We start from the raw sequence: 21,290 nt of genomic DNA on the forward strand, positions 1-21,290 counted from the left end.
TCAGACAAAAATACTTTGAGTTACATATGTAAACTGTACGATTAGTCAAATATGATATTTATATAAAGTTTGAACATTTTACTTATGAACGAACATGAAACAGCCTTTTTCAGGACTACATCAATTTGTAAGTTAAACTAGTATGTGAATATGAGTGTGATATATATAGGACAAACATTTAGAGTTTGAATGTTTTATGTTAATAAGCAAAATTGTCCCTTTCACGACTAGGTTGTAAATTAAACTAATGTATGTGTGCAAATCTCAAAGTAAGTGACACAATTAGTTAAAGTCTGATACATAAATTGTTAATTTTAACTATTCAAACCGTGTTTGGTATTACGATTTGAAGATAAAATCGTTTCATTCATTTTCGTTTGGACTTTCAGGTTTATTTAATGTTTCCATCTTATATATGTATATAATTAAAATGTTGGTTCGGTTTGTTTTGAATTTCGCGCAAAGGTACACGAGGGCTATCTGCACTAGCCGTCCCTAATTTAACAGTGTCAGACTATAGAGAGGGCAGCTAGTCATCGCCACCCACCGCCAACTCTTTGGCTACTGTTTTGCCAACGAATAGTGGAATTGACCATCACATTATAACGCCCACGGCTGAAAGGGCGAGCATGTTGGGTGTGACGGGGATTCGAACACGCGACCCTCGAATTACTAGTCAAGTGCCTTAACCACCTGGCCATGCCAGGCCATTAAAATGTTTAGAGCTAATGTGGACAAACGCCCTCTATGTAGGCTGTAAGCTAAATTATTATATAAATAGCCATGAAGTACGCTATACAAGTATTCAAAGTGTAATGTATAAAAAATATTACTTTTAAGCATTCATATGTGGATTTTGCTTATTATGCATAATAAATGAAACTATGAAGTTGTTCCTAAAGATAATCCAGAAACCAATACCATGCTAAGAACTAAAGCAGTAATTTTGTATAACATGTCACAAGCAAAGGACATAGCAAAATATTTGTCTATACAGAATAGTTAATCTCATTGCCCTGAGTAACATAAACTGGAGTACCTGCTCTAGTGATATATTTTGGAACTATCTGCTACCTAGCGCCACTCCATGGAATTATGACTTCAGGGGTCTCCCTGGTTTCAAAGGATACCCAGACCAATAGTACCCTTTGATCTCTCTTCCTCCTTTATGTTCTAAAGTGCCTGCTTCCTTTGTACACATATTGGAAGGATTAACAACTGCCAATCGATAACCTGATGAACTTGCAATGCATAAATCCGGGGTTCGATTCCCTATTGCGGACAGAGTGCAGATGGTGTAGATCTGTACCATGAAAACAATAACAAAACACTAGCAGCGTAGTGAGGATGTCGAAACACCACTCCAATATTCTGAAACTTCAAAAAAAAATCCACTATCCTCTCAGATTTAAAACTAAACATCTGATTTTCATTTAATTTCTTGACCCCCAGGGTCACAGCGGTATGTCTACAAACTTACAACTATACAGACCTAGTTTTGATACACGTGGTGGGCAGAGCTCAGATAGTCCATTGTGTAGCTTTGTATTCAATTCCAAACAAACAAAATTTACATTTTTTGTGTAAATGAATAAGTTCACTCGCCATTTTTGGGAAAAAGTCCCCTCGTTCTACTCTGTGTAGTGCTGAATACTCTCCTAGCTCACACCATCTTGTGGTTTACGCAACGCGAATATTCATATTTGAATGCTCTTTTGCTATCAGATTATATTTATATTTGTATATTTTCCTTTTGGAACTTTACAGATGTTTTTCAACAAAATTGTTTTCCCATAATAAATGTTTAGCCTAACAATTGTTTCTCTTCACTGAGTCCCCCATCAGGACAGCGTAAGTCTTCGGATTTACAACGCTAAAATCAGAGGATTCGATTTCCCTCGATGGATTCAGCAGATAGCCCAAGGTGGCTTTGCTATGAGGAAACACACAAACACACACAACACTATTCACTAATAGCGATGTTTATTTTGCTTGAAATTATTGTGTGCTTTGTGTAATATTGTTACATGGATTTTTCCTGAAGTTAGCACTGTTTGTTTAGCCTGATGTTATTATTGTGTATTTTATCTGACGAAAGAAGACTAAAATCTGTAGTAAGTACAATGCATTGAATCATTATTTGTATAACCTAATCATCGTTTCATTTGTAATCCTATGATTAATGTCACTTAATTATTATTATGATAAATTAGAATAGAATGTGAAAAGACAGGTAGAACATAGAATTAAATCCCGAGTTTTTAACTTATTTAAAATCCATAGCTAGTAAAAATGAGAGGCATTTTAGAAAGGGTACGATATTGCTTTTTAATCAAGTTTATAGAATGAATTCTTTTGAGTACTTTCCTTCCCCTTTTTAAAATTTTGACAAATTATTTTCTTGTTACAAGATCTCATACAGTGTTTAATTTGGAGTTTTGAAAAAGACCAACTTTCTTTTGTTCTTCGCTTTATAGTGCAACACACTTACATTAGGGTGGCCATTACTTTTGTATATCACAACTCTTATCTTCTTGCTCCTCTCAGTTGATCATATTTCACCAGAAAATAATACTTTAGAAAATTTAAGAAAATCGAGATTTAAGGGTACGTTACAGGAATCAAAAATTAGTTACAATACTTAAAGGTTGTATTTTCTGATCAAATAATTTTTAGAACAACAGAATAGTATAGAGCAAATTGTCCTAGATTTTTTTTTACAACACGAATGGAGCACCTCTGACAAAAGATATAAGTTCATGCCTATACAATGAGACACTTGACGAAACAATAACATTAAACTAGCTATAAGCGTGCCAAATAAAAAAAAAATCGAACATAAAAAGAAAAGGTAGCGATATTAATTATTTAAAAATCTTAAGGAAAATTATGGTACAGTGAAGAAATTAGGGTAAAATATCAGCGACGTCTACGTTATGAGAGAGGAAGTCAGGATGAAAATTTATATTTTGAATCAGCATAGGATTTATTTAGATCGAACATGCCTTCCACGTCACACACACACAAATTTAAAATACCGATTTATGTCAAAATTCACGGTGTACTGAATTTTATAACATATTTATAACACTAAGTAGCACCAAGGCCCATGAATCTAGCATTATTAAAAGGCTTTGTCGGCACTAGATATAGTAGATGTAATGTGATTGACATATTATAATATATTTTACTTTGCTTTCACTCATATATTTTTATAATTAGAAAGTAATTGTACTGCATCAGCATTCGAATATATAAACTGGATCTTGAAACAAAAGATATAGGTTTCAAGTTATACTTTATACGTTAAAATAACACGGATGCATATACATATATAATCAGTTTTATTCTTGTACTATATCAAAGTTACAAAGATGGCGCCAGTCATTGAAATATGCTTCACAAATTAACTGCTTTTAAAGACTACGTATATTGTTTGGGGCGTGGAGTTGGTTTAATAAGCGAAAGATGCTGGAAAAGCAAGGAATTTCAGTTTGTAATTTCGTTTGAAAAGTGTAAGTATTGTGAAGTTGTTGAGTTATTTAAATGTGATTCATAAAAACGAGATAATTTGTTAAATTTTCTAGTACTAGCATGTATAATACCACATTACTGAAGTACTAGTTATTTTTAAACAAAAGTGTTATATTCAATAGAGTTGCTACTCAAAATAGAAATATAGAAAGTGTGGCATACCCATTTCATTTGATTAAAACTAAAGGTAGGCTAGTACTAGATTATATTTATACTCGCAGTATTGCTTTTATTCAGTAATAATAGCTATTATTAATATTAGTATTTAGTTGGTAGTCTAGGGAGACCAGATTTCTGCAGACACACAAAACCAGGACAGTCCAACCCTTGCTCTTAATTTCATAATAGTTATTAGAAGTTTGAAATTACTTATCTTTTATTTAATTTATTTTAAATTTTTTTAACTGTTCCACAATATTTAGAAATATATTAATAATAGCATTGTGTTTGAAATAATTTCAATTTTTTGATGTGACAGAAACAAAACAAAAGAACAAGATAATCAAATTACACGTCTAAAAAATCTTTATTCGTTCATCTCAGTTCATCTCAAAATAAGTAACTTTATGTATGAATTTATTTAAGAATCCATAACATTTTCAAACACACTGCTGTTAATAGTAATTTTAAACTTTTTGGAGATATTTTTGTGAATAATTAATTGAACATAGCATTTTGTTTTTTCATTAAATAGTAATAAAATTCAGTACCTGACTGTATAAGATGTGTTTGAACATCTGCACTGCTATAACTATCTCCACTTTCAGATTTGGATTACTTAAGAAGAACAGATGGAACTTTTAAATTTGGCAACAGGGGCGTACATGTTACAATGAGCAACTTAAGTAGGCTTGTTACTTATGTGACTGACAGTTTGATATCTATTATAAAACCATTACATTTTGTATGTCCAAAGAACATTTTTTCAGGATATTGGGACAAACTACCAAAAATGAGGCTGTCACAGAAAAATTGTGACAACTTGTCATTAAAAGATAGTTAAGATACATCTTCAGGAGTCTTTCTACTACTGACTTATGCCAGAAATCTTCAAGAAGAAAGCAAAAAATGTCTAAAAGTCATGATGACTAAATGTATGAAATAACTTTATAAATTAGTTACTGTGATTTGGTTTTTTTTGGCTGAAAATACATCTTTATTTCATATGATCAATTTAAAGATGTAAAGCTGTATTATTATTGAGGACCAAGAAGCTGTAATTGCTGCTGCATAGACAGTGTGGTGAAATTAAATATGAATGTAAAATTTTAACTTCAAACTTTCTACAGTATGGTTGCTGTTATTAATTAGTATTAACTCGTAGGCTATGGGAGTCAAAGTTTATGGGAGACTATGTAGCTTTTACTTAATAATAAAGGCTATGAAGCTATTGTGTTTCCATTTGGTGTGTTATTTAGGCCATTGAAGAAACCACTTCTAAAAAAAATATTTATAAATATTCATATAGTTTTTGATATTGTTGTTGCTTTCTCTATGGCTAACAGTTATGAAAATCTTAGGTTTTAATGTGCTGTTTGGATATCCATTTATATCATAGCAATGACTTTGTATTCAGTATTAAATATTTAGCTTTTCAATGACTGTTGTTAAAATATTTAAAACTATCAGATGATGTTCGGAGGATATAACGCCTTAGTTATTTTATAACAGGATGACCAACAATTAACATTCTGTGGTTAGTGTAACATTTAAATGTTTATCAATTTGATGTAATTTATTTCCAGAACTAGTAACCTCTTTGAAACTAAGTGGATGATAGTTTTGGAGTTTAAGTTTTTTGAAAACTTTTTCAAGGGTAAAAATATTAGAAAAATTAAGAGAAGGTTTGATAAGTAGTTGAATGGTAAGGGCTGGATTTGAGTTTGGTTTTTTAAAAGCTTTATGGATTGAACAGCTTAGATGGATCAATGGATCCCTTCTTCTTGTTCTCAAATGTTGTGTTTCATTCTCAAAAATCAACTAACCTCCTTTTCTTTGTCCTAAAAAACATGCACAAAAAGTGGAATGTAACTATTAGGGTTTATATTTTATTTAACATGAAAACAAGAGAGTTACAAATTTTACAAGTCAGTCAGATATATGAAAAAAGTGTGGTTAGAAAAGTGAAAACTGTATTTGTTAAACTTGGAACATAATTCATTATTTTTCAGTTGCCAACTATGAAAAACTATTATAAAATTGAGGGAATGTTATTGTGTTGTCGTGTATGTCTATTAATCCATGAATATTTAAAATGTAAATGTTAAATTCCATATATATATATATATGATTATCATCAGACTTGGTAAGTTCAGATTCACCATCGTCAATATACTTGTAAGCCTATTGATGTTATAGGCAATTTTTTTAAAGATATAATACAAAATGTTGTAAAATTTCCCTTGAAAATGGAACCTGAGAGGATAAGTGATTTCCAAAATGAATGGAAGCCAATTAGTGTTATTAAAAACTGGAGCCATTATTTTAGAATTATGCAGTTGTAATTTTCCAATTTTGTAACTTGTGGTGTTATCTGATATTTTGTCTGAATAGTTTAACAGTCTTGGGGAAAATAAAAAAGGAGGAATTAACACACAGTATATCATTCAGACTTTCACTAAAAATACTACAGTTTGGTAATTACTTTGTTTAGATATTTGACAGATGGTTTTGATGACACTTTTGGTCCAGCAAATAGTTGTGCATTAGTAGTTGTGCTTTGACTTTTTTGTCAGTTATAATTCTACACATAGACAACTTAATTCAAGTAAAATATGTAGGTCTTGTTTAACTTGGAAAATATTGGTTTATTTATAACAAAGGAATTATATTGTTAAGATTATATATGTATGTGTGTGACCAAAACATCAATAATATTCATCTGTGAATTTGAATCCCCATTCTTTTATTAATTTCTTGTTTTGTGACTTCACAGGTTACTCTTCAGGAAATAGTTTTATTAAAAATCTGTAACAGAAAAACATACAAGTACTGCTTTTCACCTGAACATGAATTATCTAAATTAAATACATATACTTTCCAAATGTACAAACATATAATAAAATTCATGCATAAGTTAGATACATTACAAATGTACAAACATATAATACAATTAATGCATAAATTAGATACATTACAAATGTACAAACATATAATACAATTTCTGCATAAATTAGATACATTACAAATGTACAAACATATAATACAATTCATGTATAAATTAGGTACATTACAAATGTACAAACATATAATACAATTCATATATAGGGTGTTTGGAAAGTCACTGTGCAGTTTTGTAATCACATTTTATTATATTTCAGATTTTGATCCTAATATGGTTTTAACAACTGAAGAACGTGTAAGGATCAAATCCTGTATTGATGCCAAAGGGGGTCACATTCAACATTGTTTATAATTGTCATTCATATTTACCTCCTGTATTCTATATTGAAACATGTCTGTTAATAAATATATAAGTGCACAGCGACTTTCTGAACACCCTGTATAAATTAGATGTATTAAAATTTACAAAAATAAAATACAATTCAAGCATAAATTAGATATATTACAAATGTACAAACAAAATTAGTCAATATACTTTTGAATTAAAATCTTATAATTATATTCTAATAGAAGTGCAATTTATTTATTCCTATAATTTTATTCTTTTGGTTGTTTTTTCTTTTCTGTAGGACTCTGTAACTGTTTTAACCATTTCTTGTCAATTCATGTGTTTTAGACAACCTATTATCTTCTCCCCTCTTTCTACTATGTATTTAAAGTAGTGCCAAAAAAAAAGTACAATATATTTTTTGAAAAACAATCTTATGTCTTTCATTACATTTCCAAGAAGGGAAGGCATAAAAAATGATTCTTTTACATTTTAAATTTTCTTAAGATGTATTCATTAAATATTTATAATGGCATAGAGTGTTTTTTGTGGAACATCTAACATGGAATTTATGTAAATATATCCTCAATCTTTAGTTATCTGTTTCGTCAATATATATAATTCACCACAATTTATACATTTATTATTATTTAATATTAGAACTGCAATTAAATTCATTATTATTAATAAAAAAAAATCTTAATGTTCTTTATTGTTTTGGTAGATTTTATATACCCTAAATTAAACAAATCACAGTTTGTTTTGTTACAAAATTAGTAGAAGGAATTAATATAAGAAAAGGGGGAAAATTTCTGAGATTTCAGTGTGTGTTTTGTTTAATATATATATAAATAATTAGAAGATGGTAGAAAATTTTGAAATGAAAGATCCAAGAATTTCATTAAAGGTTCAAATTAAAAAAAAGTATTTGTTAAAGATGAAGGGAAAAATAAGCTGTAAATATATAAGAAATTAGAACAATTTGATCTTAAAATAGTATAAGTTAGGTAGTTAAGTACAGTCTGTTATTAACCAAAATTGTAGTAGTTTCTTGTATTGGAGAAGGAAGTACATGACAAAGAAAGTTTCAATTCTGGGTTAAGTATCGATAGATCAAATGTTGTTTAAGTCTATTTCAAGGAAATATAATTTTTTCTTTTCAACAGTATCATTTCTGACAAGAAGTATTTTTTTCTATCTACAAACTCACAATAATGTGTGGTTCTACTACTAGGTGGTTCTGTTCACAGAAGATAGAAGTAACTACAAAGTAGCTATTATGTAGCATGGAGATCGATAGACCTCCTTTGAATAAAGACAGTAAATAAAAAGGCATGGTCATAAACAGAAGGGTTCTTCACCCCATTCACCTACACATAAATAAAAATGGCCACCTTAATACAATGGAACTGTTGTGGTTTACATTCTAATCTGGATGACATCAAAACACTGATTGCTTCTTACCATCCTGTATGTCTTTCCTTACAAGAAACATTTCTAAAACCTACTGATACAGTCACATTCGGTAGTTTTCTCTGTACAGAAATGACAGGCTGTGTGATGGACGAGTACGTGGAGGAGTGGCACTATTGGTTGATCAGCATGTGCCCACCCTGTCTTTGCCACTCAACACACCCTTGGAGGCAATAGCCATCTGTGTTTCTTTGGGTCGTACCATTTGTTTGTTCTTTCTACCTGTCGCCTAGAGAGACCTATGGTCAGTCAGACCTTGATGCTCTCATTGAACAGCTTCTGTCTCCCTTTTTAATCCTGGGGGACTTTAACGGCCATCATCCCCTCTGGGGAAGTGCTGATATTGATAGAAGGAATTGGTCCATAGAGCATATGCTCTCTGATCACAACCATTCTCTTCTCAATAGCAGTTCTTCTACTTATTTTCATGCACCAAGTCAGTTCTTTACTTCTATTGATCTCTCAATTTGCTCCCCTTCACTGTTCTCTCATTTTACATGAAGGATAGACAATAATCCATGAGGCAGTGATCATTTTCCTATAATTTTGAGAGAGACTGGCAGTGGTCAATGCCACCTGACCCGTGCACCCTGGTGGAAGCTTGATCAAGCAAACTGGCCCTCTTTCACTGCTCTTGCAGAACTTGATCCTGCCATCATCTGTAAGCCATCAATAGATGACTGTGTGGCAGCAGTGACTGACTGTATTATACAAGCAGCTGCTCAATGTATTCCTAAAATTTAGACATGTTTTCCACAATATCCTCATTCGTGGTGGAATCCTGCCTGCCACAGGCCTGGGATACTTTTTGTAGGTATCCCACACTCTTGCACTGCATTGCTTTTGAGCAGGCTTGTGCACATGCTTGATGGGTAAGATGTCAAAGCCAGAAGGAATCTTGGATTAAGTTCAAAACCAACGTATCTTCTACCACCAGTTCCAAAGTCATATGGGACAAGATTTAAAAGGTTAGTGAGCAGTATAATTCTGTCCACCTCTCGATCTTGCTCTCTGATGGCGAGGAAGTAGCTGATACCCAGAACACCATTGATACTCTAGGTGAAAGCTTTTACCAGGTATTTAGCACTTCTGCTTCATCCTACACCCTCTTAGCCATCAAGACTTGGACAGAGTGATCACCTCTTTCCTTTCGAGCTGATTGTCTTTGTGACTATAATCCTCCCTTTACACTGGTGGAACTCAAACTGGCCCTTCATAGGTCTGGCAGAACATCAGTTGGTTCAGATGATGTATGCTATGAAATTCTGCACCATCTATCTCCTGCTTCTCTTGCTACTCTTATGATTGTTTTTAACTGGATCTGGCAGGAGAATGTTTTTCCTAATGCCTTGTGCCAGGCTATTGTCCTACTTTTCTCTAAACCTGGGAAGAATCCCAAGATTCCTTCAAACTATTGTCCAATTGCTTTGAAGAGCTGTTTATGTAAGACCTTAGAGAGGATGGTTAATGCTTATCTTGTTTGGTTCCTCAAATCAAACAACCTCCTCTCACCCACCCAGTGTGGGTTCCTACGACAGCACTCCACCATGGGACCATCTGATATGGCTTGAAACATCAATCAGAAAAGCCTTTCTAAAATGACACTTTCCCATTCTTTTCTACAGGAACTTGGGGTCCCTCAGGGCTGTGTTTTGAGTGTCAGACTTTTCAGTATAAAGATTAATGCCATCACTGAACAACTCTCTCTTACTGTTGCAAATGGGCTCTATGCCGACGACTTTTACATCTCATATCAGTCGTCGAACAAGAGGTACAATGAGTGGCAGCTACAGACTGCCTTCAATCATTTACTGAAGTCAACCACAGCAAACAGCTTTAAATTCTCTCTCTCCAAAACAATTTGCATGCACTTTTGCTGCCAATGGGGTATTCACCCTGATCCTTAACTCTGTTCAGTGAAGTTGTGCTGCCTGTGGCCCCTGAGACAAAATTCTTGGGGTTTATCTTTGACCGTAAGCTGACCTTTATACCACACATCAAGCAGCTATGGGTCACTCCTGAAAACCAGACACTCCTGGTTGGAAATACTGTTTGTTATTTGCTGAACATCTTTCGAACCATCCTTCCATTCCTATATATACAGATGGTTCAAAATCAAGTGACTGTGTGGGCTCTGCCATGCTTTGTTGTGGTTTGGTGGTTGCATGCAGAATTCCCTCTACAGCTTCTGCATTCACTGCTGAACTGTAGACCATTTCTCTTGCCCTGGATCACACAGAAGCTAAGCAGTACTCAAACTGCACTCTTTATACTGACTCACTTAGTTCTCTACTGGCCCTGGAATCGCTTCACGTTGATTCACACCCTGTTCTCGCCAGTATTCAAAACCAACTGGCCCATTTCTCTTTAACATCTACTTCTATCCAGTTTTTCTGGATACTGGGCCACATTGATATTCATGGGAATGAGCTCACTGATGCTGCAGCTAAATCTATTTGCTCTGGCACTATCACTGCTGTACCTCTTCTATATATGGACTATGGTCCTGTATTCAAGGCTCAGATCCTTGTCAACTGGCAGTTGACTTGGAGTGAGCAATGTGAAAACAAGCTTTTCCAAATAAAACCCTATATTGGACTTTGGCCGTCTTGCTTCTGTAAGGATCAGAAAGAGGAAGTTGTTCTAACTGGACTATGCATTGGTCACAGTTTTTTAACTCATTGTTTATTTTATCTGGAACTGATGCACAAATGTGTAGTCTGTGTAACACTCAGGTCACAATAAGCCATATTTTACTTTCTTGGTGTCATTATGGCTCTCAACGACGGCACCATTTTAAACATGTTCTGTCCCAAGGTTTATCCATAATGTGAGACAGTGTTATTGGTGATGGTGACACTGTTCACCTTTGGAATGATTTTAGTTTTTTTAAGGCCATTAATACATTTAATGCTACTTAAGTTTTTAATTTATACATTAGACCTATTTTTAATGTGATTCCCTTTGAAGAATCACAGTCCATCTAGTTTGATTTGAAATTAGAAAATGGCCATAATGTCAAATAACTCGAAACCAGGACTGGAAAGTCTAACTTCAGGTGGCTAACACTGCTGTTCGAACTACCTGTTAGTCATCCTGGTGAGTTATTATTAAAATTTGGCTCCAAGTCTTTTAAAACTTTTATTACTTTTTGAAAATGGCCATAATGTCAAATAACTCAGAAACAGGACTGGAAAGGCCAACTTCAGGTGACTGATGGTGGTTTTTTTTTACTTACCTGTTATTCTTCTGGGCGAGTTATGATAATTACATTTGTACTACAGAAAGTCCTTTACAACTTGAATTACTATAGTTTTTCTCTTACTGCTGTAGACTAGATGTAAACATTGGTTTTAATGCTATTTGATTTTTTAAACTTTGTTTTGCTTTACCTTAATTTTCTTTTATGAATTTTACTAAATTTACTTTAACTTTTTAATGGATGTTTGGTGTAGATAGCCTAGCTGCTTTGTGCCATAAAACATCAACCAACCAACCATTTCTCAACTCTTTGTCCAGAAATGAAAGTACTCAACTATTCTATACATCACGTAAAGCATAGGTTATTACTAAGAATTCAAAACATATACAAAGAGTGCAATTCTTCCCTTTGTTAAAGATGTTTAATGTTTTGTTCTTAAATTTAAAAAAAGGTTACCATTCTACATTTCTGTTAAATTTGTTTAAGGTATTATTTAATGGTCAAAGTATTCCATTATTTTAAATTTATGTTAATCTTGTTTATGCTACTGTTTAACAGTCAATGTATTATACTACTTCATGTTTACTTATAGCCTGTGATATATATATATGTGTGTGTGTATTTACTTATAGCCTGTGATATGTATATATATATATATATATATATATATATATGTGTGTGTGTGTGTGTGTTTACTTATAGCCTGTGATATGTATATATATATATATATATATGTGTGTGTGTGTATGTTTACTTATAGCCTGTGATATATATGCGTGTGTGTTTGCTTACTTATAGCCTGTGATATATATATATGTGTGTGTGTTTCCTTACTTATAGCCTGTGATATATATATATATATATGTGTGTGTGTGTGTGTGTTTTGCTTACTTATAGCCTGTGATATATATATATATGTGTGTGTGTGTGTTTGCTTACTTATAGCCTGTGATATATATATATATATGTGTGTGTGTGTGTGTTACAGTTCTTATAGAATTCATAAAACACACCAAACTGAGGTATAAAACATTTGTTTCTGTTTGTTTTTTTTCTTTCCAATTTAAGATTAGATGAGTTGTTAGTTGATTGTAAAACATATTTAATAACTGAATGTCATGGGAAGGAAAAGGCTTCTTCTGTGAATAAATAAATCTGTGTTGATGTCTGTGCTGTGATCGATTAAACTTGCAGAAATTAGGAAAACCAAGACAGTTGTGCATTTCACAAATCATTTATTTACGACCAGTAAAAGTATCATCATATGAAACCATAGTTGTGAATAAATGATCTATTTGTGAAATGTACAGTTGTCTTGTTTTCTCCAGTTCTGTAGTTATGGAGTTTTGCAAAGTATTGATGGTTTCAAGAATCAATTAAACTTACTTCACAAATAGCATTTTTGGAGAGTTGTGAGTTTGCAGTTTGTTTATTACTTAATGTAATAAGATGAATAATTTCTGCATCCTGCCCATTATCTTTGTCAAGGTAATTGTTTAATTATGATGTAATGTTCCCACATGTCACTAACATGAGACTCGTGCTTGAGTCAGGATTTATCCTTGCAATAATTAGAAGTAATATTCAAGTTTATCTATGATTGTTTACATGCTGGTTTTGTTACACATTTTAATATTATTATATTTTTTAGTTTAACATTCTGGTGAAAGTAACCTACACTTTCAATCAGATGAATACAATGGAATTCAAAACTTATTAAGACACATTCATAGCAACTGATGTGATAATTTATATTAGACTGCATACTTTCCAAAAGGTATTACTTAGAAATAGTTAGAGTAACAAGTTTAATGATTTTTATTAACTAGGGCTTGTTGGTGTTAAAAGATATTTACAGTAGTTTTTAGAAGTTGATAACAAATGGTGCTACTCTGTTGAACTTAGAGATATATAGGAAAGTAGCATTAGTTGCTATGCAAGAGAATAAAACCATATTTTTCTTCCAAACAGTGCTTGGAGAGGAGTGCAGAGACTAGAAGCAAATGGAGGTTGTGCCATGTTCCAGGATGAAGGATGACAGATGATGATAGATTGTTTTATAAAAAGAGATTAAAACAAGAGATACTTGTGCATCATGCTTGGAATGATGGAACAGATGAAATCGAAAAGTTTTGTTGCACTTCTGTCATGTATTATCATAACCAGTATTGTAGTGTGTCTGTTTGAAGATTCAAAGCCTCTTATTCATGATTTCTTGTCTTCTTCTGAAAGACAAATAACTCACCAATTAAAAGACATAAAGGTTTGGCTTGATTCAGAACAGTTTGGTTTACTTATGCATAGCTAATGAGATTTGTTACTGAAAGTAAAACTGTCTCTATGATAGGAAATCTTATCCTATGTGGTCAACCATAAAATACCACTATACAGGTTACTTTAGAGATACAGAACAGCTTCATTTAATGGACACAAGGTCTGTTTTAATTCTAAAACCACTTGCTTTACAAAATAATGCAAGGAAAAAGTTAACAAAAGCTAGAATTAGTTAGAAACATTCCTTGATCAAAGAGAGGGTTTCTTTCAAAGTTTGATAGAGTGTTATATTTAAATGAGAATTTTCATGTTTCTTAAAGTTATATCTCAAGATGGCTGGTACGGATATTAAACCTTTTGTTGAAATAAAGTAGAGAATGTTTTGACCTTCTTACATTAATCTGAAGATGACCTAAGAAGGTCAAAACATTGTTCTTTATTCTAATAAAAGTTTTAATACCCATATCAGCCAACTTGAGATACATTTTTACTTAAAGTGGGTTTCTCGTCATTACGAATTTCTTAAAGTTGTGTTTCAATAACTAACTTTTTTTTTGTTTTGAATGTATTAAATATCAGGTATTTGTAAATTACTTTCAGATCTATAAGTTATGTTACAGACATCTCATAAGTCATGTTACTCCTCAAAACTAGATGACTCAGTGTTTAAAATTACATAACACCTTTATTGAAAGTATCAGGTTTTATCTAAATGTTTTTTACAAGTTTTGGTGGGTTACAGATCCACCATTGTAAGAAAGGTAACAGTAGTAGAACATTGTTTGGATGAAGTTGTTGTACCACACAAAATATCAAAGTGTATATAGACGTGCAAGCACTATTATACCTTTCCATGACTATCAATCCATATAGAAGCATTTAGATAAGACCTGATTCTGTAACCAAAGATTAAGTTTAACGTTTGAGGTTTTAAGAACTTACATGAGGCCATTTATAACTTGATATTAAATTATAATTTCACACTGATCCAAATAATTTTGTAATCATTTATAATATAGTGTTTATAGAGCTCTTAGTATTAGTAATGTTATTACAGTCTCATTTAATATATTAAATTCAAAGAAAGGCTTTTATTTTATTCAAGTTTTAGGATATACTAAAATATCTTTGCACTTAACTGCAAGTTAGGGGTTCTGTACATAGTATAGGTTATGCAGCATTGAGTGCAATACTTAGTTGAGTTGTTTTAATAATTTATTCCCTGATCTCATTAGAAGTTTGGAATACAAGTGATTTTTTCAGGCCACATTTTAATCTCCAACCTGCCCATGTCCTGTTCAGTAAATTAAAAAAAAAATGCAACCAACTTTCACGTCTTACTGCTCTAAAGCATTACCTGCTATTACATAAACATATTTAATTATCCGAAATGTACCTAAAAAGGTTTCATACTGGAATAGGCATAGGTTTGAAAATATCTGCCTTTTAAAAGATTGTTTAAAATAGACTGACAAGTAATTTGCTTTAGTGGAAATTAATTTATACAAGTATTGACTTAATGTTTTATAAAATGATTAATTTGTTCATAATTTATGTTGTTGCAATTAACTATCATACTTTGTAGAAGTTGTCTAAATATTCTGAGAACGTACCAATTTGTTTGTTAACTGTTGTGTGAACTGGAGTATAAGTTAGTTATTTAATTCCAGTATTTAGCATGTGAATATTTAATGCTCAAAAATTGCCAAGAACACATCAGAGATCAACAACCTTAACCTTAGTATTTATAGGCTAAAACCCAAGATAAAATAAGTGTTTTATTTGCTTTAGTTAGGGTGATTTGATAGTCTATAGATTTTTATTACAGAATTAATTTTATATTAGCAAGATTGATTTCATGTTTAGGGTGAATTCTGTTACAACATGGTTTATGAATTTAGAAATCTCAGTTTCCATCCTACTGTTTTGGGTCATCTTTCCCATCTTCAATTTGTAACAAAGTACTTACCCAATAACAACTAGTTCCATTTACTCTTGTTTATATTAAACAGTTGTTTTTTGTTTTTGTTTTATTAAGTCTGAAGGGTTTCTGTGGTGCCAAAATTTTAGGAAATTTCTCATTTGTCCATGCCAGTTATCCTGTCCTTATAAAGTAATATTCATCAAAACAAAATGTTCCATTTTACTTCAGTCCACAAAAGAATCCTAAAAGAATGTGGAATGTGTCTATATGTATTTACACACACACACACACACACACACACACACACAGAGAGAGAGAGAGACAAAACTTTGGGTCAATCTAGTAATTTACGTTGATTACTAGCTTGAGCTGAAGCAATTGTACAATGATTAGTTGTCTTGAAAATGTTTGAGATGGCTTGACTGGATAATAAAAATATCGTGTGTGATGTTTTGATAATATTTTATCACCCTCGGTTACAGTTAGAGCGTAGCTATTTTCTTTGATTAAGATAGCTTCTTTTGTTTAATGTTTATTGATGTTAGGTTTTTTTTTATTAGTCTTTTCATGTGGATATACTATGTTGTTGTTTTTTTAGAGTTTTGATGGTAAATATGGAATTTGTTTTTTATATTCAGTGAATTTAGTTTCACATTTTCTATCTGTTTCTCCAATGTAAAACTCTGGACAGTTATTGCATGGTATTTGATAAGTGATGTTGGAATTGTGTGATTCTTTGCAATTTGTATTTAATAATGATTTTAGTTTAGAACTGGGTTTTGGGGTGAATTTGAAGTCAGTGGAATTTTATATTTGATGGAAAGTTTTCTCCATGTGTTGATTATTTTTTAACTAATGTTAGAAACAAATGATGAACTACAGTGTAATGTTGTGATTCCTTTGTTCAGTTAAATTGCTTCTTGTGATATAGTAATGGCAGTTATCCTAACAGATCTTTTTTTAGTGTATGTGTATATGGTAACTTCCAAGACACCAGACGTTGAGAGTAATCAAGAGTACCTGAAGATTCTTGGATTCACCGACACTCCTTGGTTGTACTTTTCAAATAACTCAAACATGACATTACCAGTGATAGTAACAGCTGTCTTACCTGGTGAAAGTGAGGTGGCTCTTGTATTCATCAAGTCCAGTGAAAAGTTCATGCCAGAACATTCTCTTATATTATATGGTCTTGACTTGTCAGTAAGGGAAGCCACTGCTGTAAGTTCTAATTATTAATTATCTCTACTCATGCAAGTGTAAAAAAATACATAGAAGAACTGAATGCAACCTGTTGTGTTTGTTCTCACTTGGAACATTGTGAGTGTGTGTAAAGAAGCAATATAAAGGTTTGAAGAGACACGACTGAGTCGTACCATAATAACTAATTGTTTGCAATGATTTGATTAAAAAATAATAATAATAGGAGAAAATTTATATAGTGTGCATGAAATTAAACACAACATAATATTTTTATTTATTAAAAACAAATTTATTGGTAGCAAGCCCTCAGTTATCCAGATGCAATAAATGTTAAGATTTGTGTGTCACAATGCCACAAGAAAGGCATTGTGCTGAGAATGTGTCAACAAATATGTTGAGTGATATTAAACTGTCATTTAATCATGCTGTTTACAAGTTCTCTTTGCATCCATGATAAAACTAACATCATCTCATTCATACAATTAAAAACCTTTGACCCTTTCACTACCTAACTGGATTTCATTGTCAGTTCCTATTTAGTGTCATTTCTCCAAAAATTATGAAATCATTAGTAGATTTCACTGCATTATGATATACAAGACACTTATGTGATGTATCTTTGTGTTATGTCATTAATAACATACCTAACTTTTAGTAATAAAACTTAAATAAAACAGTCAGGTGATGTTTCTGTGCCTTGTATCATCTGCTGGCTATGGAGGAAGGTTGACCTCTGTTGTCAATGACACTTAATCATTCATCAGTTGTCGTCGATTTTCACAGCTAAAGGGTTAAACATGCTCATCTTCCATCAAAGTGAGTTTGCAATAGAAGGCTAAGCACATTCATGTTTGTAATTAAGTGTCACAGGTGATGCAAAGTTGTACTCCAACATGCTTGTTGGAAAGTTAAAGCAAAAGAATTCCCACCTTATAGTGACTGTTATTGACTGGCCTGCCACCTAATGGCATAACTATATACTTTTAGTTAAAATTATTAAAAGCTTTGTTGATATTGACTTTAAAATCTATGTGCAATGTTGCTTTGTATTTGAATTAATAATGTTGATCACGTTGTGCATTCTTATGACTATCAAAATAAAATTATTAAAATAAGTCACAGTACAATAATTCAGTGTGCAATTTTTTTATATATATCTCAGCTGCAAGAAGCCTGTAATCTCACAAAATGTACTGTAAGGATGTTTGAATTTGATTATCTTCCATCACATCTTCATAATTTGAAACTGTCTGCTTATCGGCCAGTTATAATACAGGTAAGTGAAGCATTCCATTTCTTTGGATTCAAAAGTGTAAACATCCTAAATAGATTATAAAATTCAGAGAATATAAAAACAGAAATATAGATCATTTTTCATATTCTTTGAGTAGTGAGACAGACAACATGAGAAAGGATATTTTAAACATTTTGCCAACAGTGACATTTCAGAGGCTTTTAATTTTAAAATCAAGGAAAGTAGTATAGCATTCATTTTAAGTGCCTCTGCCATAAAAAAAGACTGAAGTTGTGGGTATGAAAGATAATTGTGGGACTTCTGTGTCCAACTTCCGATGGAAGGCTACAAAACTCACAGTAGACAACCTTATGTTATATAGAGAAAATATTCAAGTAAGTAAAGCATCTTTAAATGTATTGTTATAAAACTTTGAGACTATTAGGTTAAAATCATGTTCGACGAATGCTACAAAAGAATAATGTTCAAAAATTGAAACCTTTAATTAGACCAACTTTAAGCATTTTGTTTTGTATGTGTTTGGCATATCAGTGCCACTTGATTTATGTTTCCTCTATGATTTTATTATTTTAGTGTCTGTCAGAGTCTAGTAAAGAGAACAAAAATGAATACATTCAGAATAATTTATTTACAAGACGTTATCACGACACTGAACACGAGATACATATTTTCTGTTTTTAATTTAAAAGTAGATCCCTCACATGATTTGAAATTTAAGAATTAGAAAACTAACATAAGAAAGAACTAAATAAAATTATTCTTGAGGAAGCACAACTATTTTGTATGAGACGGTCTAATGCCGTCTTCTAACGTGCATGGCTTGGGTCACAGTTCATATGAAATGGGGATATGACAAATCCAGTTCACAGAAATGTGTGTATAAAAGTAAAAAAATATAAGTACAGAGTTGAGTGTAAATCAGGTCAAAATTTGGCCTGACACTGACCAGATTCTGAACTGAACTAAACTCTAATTCAGACCAGATTGTGTGGTGTGGTGAATGGACACTTAAATTGTTTTTTCACTAAAAAACTTAAATTTACAATGATGAAAACCATGGGTTCACTGCTTACTGAGAGCCATTTTCACAATATTTGAATATAATCAAACTTTGTACTTCCCCTTCAGCCAGTTAAACTAAGGAACAAAACTGTGTCTGCTTATTATTTCCATAGTAACATATTTTAAGCCTGATGAGCTGTTTGTGTTCTAACTAAAATCAGCAATGAAACTACATGAAACCTTTCCAAAGGTTGGTGGTGTAATTGATGCAACAAATCTGGTAGCTTAAGACATTTTGAGATCTAACATAATATAAAATAGAATTTAAGGATGACAAGGGACCCGTTTGTCCATTATTTCATCTAAGCTATCCCATTCACTAAACTAAACTATTAAAAAACAATAAGTCAATCCTTATCATTCAAATATTTATAAAGTTTTTTAGGCTTATTGCTTTGACCACATCTCATTCCAAGTTCTTTTTTTAGGAAACTAAAATTGTCGAAGTTGAGCATAACTGTCATGCTGCAAAAAACATACAGAAGAAAAATAATGCTTTGACACTATCAACTACTGTAATGATATTATTCTACTGCATAAATGGAAAGGCATGACCTAGTCCACACAGGGCTTAATGGTTGACTCCAAAAAGTGCTCACAACAGTCTTTAGAATACTACTTTACAATGACATTACTACCTAAATGAGATAGATAATATTTTATAGAATATTGTACTGACCATTTTTAAAGATGGTGGCTTAACACAAAATGTTAAATTGTCAGTACAGAAACACCAGTTAATAAGTTATTTGAATTTACATGTAAATAGAACAGTAATTGTTTAGATGGCTCACTTTGTCACACAAGATAAACTCATAACTATAAACCTGTAAGTAAGTGAACCAGTGGGACTTTTTACTCTTATTGACTAGGTGTCAGGTTAACCTAAAATGACATAGGAAGGTCAAAAGGTTGTTCTCTGCTTTAACAGTAAAAGTGTTAATATCCATACCAGCTGTTCTGAGATACATTTTTATTTCAAGTGGGTTTCTCATCATCAAGAATAGTCTGGGATTGTTCATCAAAATGGTATTTTAAATATCTCCTTAGTAGGTCATCAGAACTTTACAATTCTATACAGTTTTACCTTTCATAGCAATATCTGTGTAATTACTATGTCACACATTCTGGGAACATCTGTAAATATTATAGTAAAAGATTGGATTTCTTGTTCTTCTTTCTTCTGTTTCTTTATTATTACATGACAACAACAACAAAAAAAAAACCAAAACAGTGGTGTCATTTAATTTCCCTGAAGCGACATGGTTTCAAACAGAGTATCACTTTTATAAAACTTATTAATACCTTATAGTAATGAAAAAAATCATAATTTTAGAGTAAATAATGTTATCATTACCCTTTGAAGTTAGGTTTTTACATAAATTTGGTGTTTCTTTAGAAACTTTTAAGTACAGGGTGAAACAGAAATTACCAGCTAATAATAGCAAATAACAAGCGTTATAGTTAGAACCTCATTGTATTCAGAACTTGCTTACAAATGCAACCTTCGTGTGTCTAATGAAACAGTGCATTAAAGAAAAATAAAGAAAAACATTATTTTACAAAGGAAGTAAATGTATAAATGGGTGATATCAATCCTTCAAAAACAATGCAAACAAGGTAGTAGAGATGGCATTTACACCATCCCTTTATAATAGTACCAGCAAGAATAAACATACAGCAATATACATATATATATATGTGTGTGTGTGTGTAATATATAGCTATCCAATCACAATTGAGTTTACCCTGTTTTTATCTGTTAACATTGTACACTGTATCTCTGCTGTTATGTAGGGATGATGTAAATACCATCCCCATATTTACTTTCTTTTTATAAGTTTTTCTTAATTTGTTTTGTAATTGTAAGTAGGGTAACAACAAGTTATTTAGTTAGATATTGATGCTACCCTATCAGACCTTTGTCGATGTTTTATTTCTCAAACTAAATTCTGTTTGATATGAGTGACAC

General features: G+C 31.9%; 1 protein-coding gene across 3 annotated transcripts in view; it reads left to right on the plus strand.

Annotated features, from left to right (window-relative positions):
• The window catches only part of LOC143230582 (uncharacterized), a 41,114-nt gene that overhangs the window by 12,726 nt on the left and 7,098 nt on the right, over positions 1 to 21,290 (plus strand). Inside the window, exons 1-4 of one of the 3 annotated variants that reach the window (XM_076464386.1) lie at positions 3,355 to 3,515; positions 13,572 to 13,863; positions 16,774 to 17,019; positions 18,164 to 18,277. In XM_076464386.1, the coding sequence (XP_076320501.1) occupies positions 13,696 to 13,863; positions 16,774 to 17,019; positions 18,164 to 18,277 (528 nt within the window). In that variant the 5' untranslated portion in view covers positions 3,355 to 3,515; positions 13,572 to 13,695. Of the gene's footprint in view, positions 1 to 3,354; positions 3,516 to 13,571; positions 13,864 to 16,773; positions 17,020 to 18,163; positions 18,278 to 21,290 lie in introns of those variants that run through there. The other 2 variants (XM_076464388.1, XM_076464387.1) reach the window with 2 other exon arrangements.

The sequence above is a fragment of the Tachypleus tridentatus genome, chromosome 10 (assembly GCF_004210375.1).
Source record: "Tachypleus tridentatus isolate NWPU-2018 chromosome 10, ASM421037v1, whole genome shotgun sequence".
Classification (NCBI taxonomy): domain Eukaryota; kingdom Metazoa; phylum Arthropoda; class Merostomata; order Xiphosura; family Limulidae; genus Tachypleus; species Tachypleus tridentatus.